This window comes from Cyprinodon variegatus, unplaced genomic scaffold (genome assembly GCF_000732505.1).
Source record: "Cyprinodon variegatus isolate N-32 unplaced genomic scaffold, C_variegatus-1.0 Scaffold1007, whole genome shotgun sequence".
In the NCBI taxonomy this organism is placed as follows: domain Eukaryota; kingdom Metazoa; phylum Chordata; class Actinopteri; order Cyprinodontiformes; family Cyprinodontidae; genus Cyprinodon; species Cyprinodon variegatus.
In genome coordinates this window covers 118,907-122,997 of record NW_015151460.1, presented here as the reverse complement: position 1 = coordinate 122,997, position 4,091 = coordinate 118,907, and the positions used below count along the sequence as shown (strand labels likewise).

General features: G+C 43.3%; 1 protein-coding gene across 1 annotated transcript in view; it reads right to left on the bottom strand.

Annotated features, from left to right (window-relative positions):
- The window catches only part of stab2 (stabilin 2), a 38,140-nt gene that overhangs the window by 30,954 nt on the left and 3,095 nt on the right, over nucleotides 1-4,091 (bottom strand). Inside the window, exons 5-12 of the mRNA XM_015399401.1 lie at nucleotides 3,409-3,475; nucleotides 2,960-3,055; nucleotides 2,736-2,858; nucleotides 1,763-1,959; nucleotides 1,400-1,527; nucleotides 1,178-1,311; nucleotides 486-565; nucleotides 250-399 (exon numbers count right to left, since the gene is read on the bottom strand). Of these exons, the coding sequence (XP_015254887.1) occupies nucleotides 250-399; nucleotides 486-565; nucleotides 1,178-1,311; nucleotides 1,400-1,527; nucleotides 1,763-1,959; nucleotides 2,736-2,858; nucleotides 2,960-3,055; nucleotides 3,409-3,475 (975 nt within the window). The remainder of the gene's footprint in view (nucleotides 1-249; nucleotides 400-485; nucleotides 566-1,177; nucleotides 1,312-1,399; nucleotides 1,528-1,762; nucleotides 1,960-2,735; nucleotides 2,859-2,959; nucleotides 3,056-3,408; nucleotides 3,476-4,091) is intronic.

Genomic DNA, 4,091 nt, shown 5'->3' with positions numbered 1-4,091 from the left:
GATAACCTGAGCCACTCTAACTATAAGCTTTATGAGTAAGGAAAGTTTTAAGCCTAGCCCTAAAAGTACACAGGGTTTCTGCCTCATGGACTTAAACTGGTAATATGGTAATTATTGGATAATGGATTGTAAACAACCACTAACACAAGTAGAAAGAACAGATTTGGTGTTTTTAAACTCAACAAACTTCTATATGATGTTTTGAATGATTACTTTTAGAATTTCCTGCATTGTCATTCCCATCCTCACCATAGGTGATGTCTGCGTCTCTCCTGATTTTCCTGACAGCGTGTAGAAGACATGGGTTTTCTTCATAGTGGAGGACGGCATTAAACCAGCAATCAGGTGCATTTTAATCAGGTAATTGACTCTAGATGAGTCTGTAGTCAGAGACCTTATCTGGAGAAAACAGGAAAACAAGACATTAGAAAAAAATGAAAAATTGTTTCCCAAAATTCGGTTTAGTTAATGGATTTCAAACTCACGTTAACCCCTCTGAAGCCTGTATTGATGGGAACAAATACTGTAAAAGGGCCCAAATTCTGCAGAGGCCACGAGAAAGAATCTGAAATCAAACAATATCAGGTTCTGATATCAACAGCATCTAGACTGTATGTCTGCTTCAGTGCCAATCATCTGGCTAAACCAGCAGGAAATGGTACTATATCAACCAGACCTGTGGTTCAAATTTACACAGGATTGAGACTGACTCATGAATGTTTTGGTTGGAACTAGTGTTGCACCTATACCGATACCAGTATCGGACGGGCCCCCGATACTGCCCTAAAATGGTGGTATCGGTATCGGCGAGTACCAGCAAATAAGGCACCGATACCATTTTGAGAGCCATAAGTTTATTCAACTATTGTCACCCATTCCTGGTAGGCAATAAAACGTTCTACTGGATTCACTTTGTATTAGATTTTTTCCTGCTTCACAAAGGTAGGAAGCAGCTTGACAAAGCCCTGATGGCAATTATTTTACATTATTATAGTATCGGTATCGGCCGATACTGCACAGCCAGGTATCGGGTATCGGTATCGGGGCCAAAAAATGGCATCGGCGCAACACTAGTTGGAACCAGAACCTGTGAACATCACAGCTTCTGGATCAAGAGCTACACTTTTTTCACATTTTATAAATAATATTAAATACTGCAAAACATAAAGACAATTACCAAACAGAGAGATGGCATTGCTGAGCTGTCCGCTCAACTCCTCCCCAGGCTGCGTGTTCAGCTCCCTCAGACGCTCCATGATGTTCCCAAAACACACCTTACCATTCCCAATGTATCCTTGGAGACAAGTGCACCTGAGACACAGAGCGGCAGGACATTCAGGTGGATCTGAAGGTGTGAAAGCGGGTGAAACTGAGGTGGAAGCAGGTAGGAGGGACTGACTCGACTTGATCCGGTCCCACTGTGGTGCAGTTGGCGTTCTGGTGGCAGGAGTTGGGTTTGCAGATGTCCTTCAGGTTGCAGCTGCCATCTGCCAGCTTTTTAAAGCCTTGTAGACACTCGCAGTGAGACTGAAAGAAAGCAAAACGGATTAACGCTGCCCCTTGCAGGCTGTAACCTCCATTACATCACTTAAACCAGTTAAAGATCCTTCATCTTGAGTTTGATCCCAATGCTAAGGTTCTTCCTCCCTCTTCAGTTCTGACCCTGGTCTCCTGATTCTGACCCTGATCCGTTCAACCCACCTGATCTGCAGTAGTGAGTATGATTCTGTCCCTAATTTGGATGGGCCTGGGTTCTTTTTACCTGTCCCGGTCCATCATAGACACAGTTGGCAGACTCTGGGGAGCATCCTCCGTTTTTGGTCTGACACGGGTTGACTGGCATGCAGATCCGTCCATCACCGGTGTAGCCTTTGTTGCAGGCACAGAGGTGCTGGTTCGGTCCAGTATGGAGGCAGGAAGCCTGAGCATGGCAGACCCGCTGGAGGCATGGGTTTTTGGCTGTGGAGGAGAGAAATAGCATTGTTGGTGGAGAAGAAGTGAAGACCATGAGCAGATCCTTTAAGGAAAGCTCCTGGTTCTGGTTCTCTGTGGTTCTGGTGATGAAACAAAGTTTGCTTGTTCTCCTTGTTCTTTAAGGCTTATGGAGTTCTCTCTGCTCCATTAGATAGCTTCCAGACAGAGTTTTGGCTGACTGAGATCACTTCCTTGAGAAGATCCCTGTTTGTTGGCTCCTGTCTTGTCCGTCTCTGTTTTAGAACCGACCACAGGCCCAATTTGGACATGTTCTGATCCAAAGCTCTGTCATGCTGGAAAATCAACATATCATCACAAAGCTGGTCCTGGATGGTAGAAAGAAACGTCTCCTGAAGAAAGTGTGGATCCCTGTTCCATGTTGGTGTTTTGGAGCAAATATGGGGAGGTCCACTCTTTCAAAGAAGTAAGCTCTCACATGGACCATCCCAAGATGCAGGACGACTGGAAGCCGATCAGATGGAACACTAATCAGTGAACGTAGCTATGCTCCTTGGTTTTCCTGTATAGTTCCAGTCTGTTCTTTTCCTAGAAGCTCATCCTCTTCCTAGTAGCACCCTCCTCAGCATGAGATGGTTCCCCAGGTAAATGAACCCTCTAGGGTTCTAAAAACTAATTATGGCTGCAGGCTTTCTGAGTTAACACAGAATCTTGATTTTAGAAACCTGCTAAGAAGATCAAGCTGACAGATTTCTGGGTCTGAAGACCAGGATGTGGTTTAATTCTCAGATGTTTGAACTCACATAAACACTGAGCTCCGGATTTTTCAAAGCCGGGCAAACATTGGCACACCAGTCTCCCTGACAGAGCTTCCTCCATACAGCGAGAGTTCTGCTGGCAGCCAAGGGCTGCACATTCTGGTAACTCTGAAAGGCAAGACGGGGATCGGGTCAGATAGGAGGAACCATCAACTTCAGCGTTCTAATGATACACTGGGTCCAGGTGTGGCTACAGCAGAGGAACTCACCCTGGTCACAACTGGGACCTTTGTACCCAGAGAAGCAGGTGCAGCGGCCGTCACCTTTCAGTCCAGAAGAACAGAGGCCATGGACACATTTGCATTCTGAGACCAAAAACACAAAAAACATCATGTGACGATCTCTGACAGGACTGACTGATGTCAGGACATTAGGATCCAATGCATTGCAAAAAATGTATATCTTTTTTCTTAAAACAAGTGCATTTTTTCTTGAATTGAGGAGGAAAATTAGACATTTTGCCAATGGAACAAGACAATTTACATTTAAAATAAGAAAATACAATTCCATTGTCTTATTTCAAGTGCATAGTATCCAATTATCTTTTGGAAATAGTCCCATTGGCAAACTATCCCATTTAACTACTCAAATTGAGGGTAAATACTCTTAATATATGACATGTTTCACTTATTTCTTGATATTTTTTCCAGTGTGGTACCTGAGCTGCAGGTGGGTCCGTAACGTCCAGGTTCACAGTCCTCACAGGCCGTCCCTGCAAAACCAACCTGAACCACACAGATACATCATGAGCACCAGAAGACGGTTCTATAGCGGCTGCAGAAGGTTCTGTGCTTAGTTATTGGTTTTATTTAGAAGATTCCGAAAAGTCTTGGGGCATTGCCTTTATGGAAGTGATATATGGTATTAGAACTGGTTTAAATGTTGTAACTAGATACACTAGAATGATCAAGTGGACCACACAGATTATCGGTTCTTAACAAGAAACAATCTGGGCACCTTCTAACCAGCTAATGACTCTGCAAGTTGTTGGAGCTTATTTTAAGGGTTCTAAAGGGTTCTCAGGTTCTGAAGGTCCTGGAAATAGTTTATTAATCCTTTAATTTAAGGTTTGTAGGTTTGTTTACAAAGGAATCTAGAAACCTAGAAAAACTGAGACTACACTGCAGTCCCCAGCATGTTTTAGGTTTGTCTGTATCAGATGGCTAAAGCAGCTCTTGAGCATGTCCTTAGGATCTCTAGGGTTCTGGGAATTATGCCTTTCTAAAGCCCATATTGAACATTAACGGAAAAGTCCGCTCATATTCAGAATTCAAACTTCTGAAAGTACTTTAAATATGAAAATATTACAGATTGTTCAATAAATGATAAGTGTTTTTAATT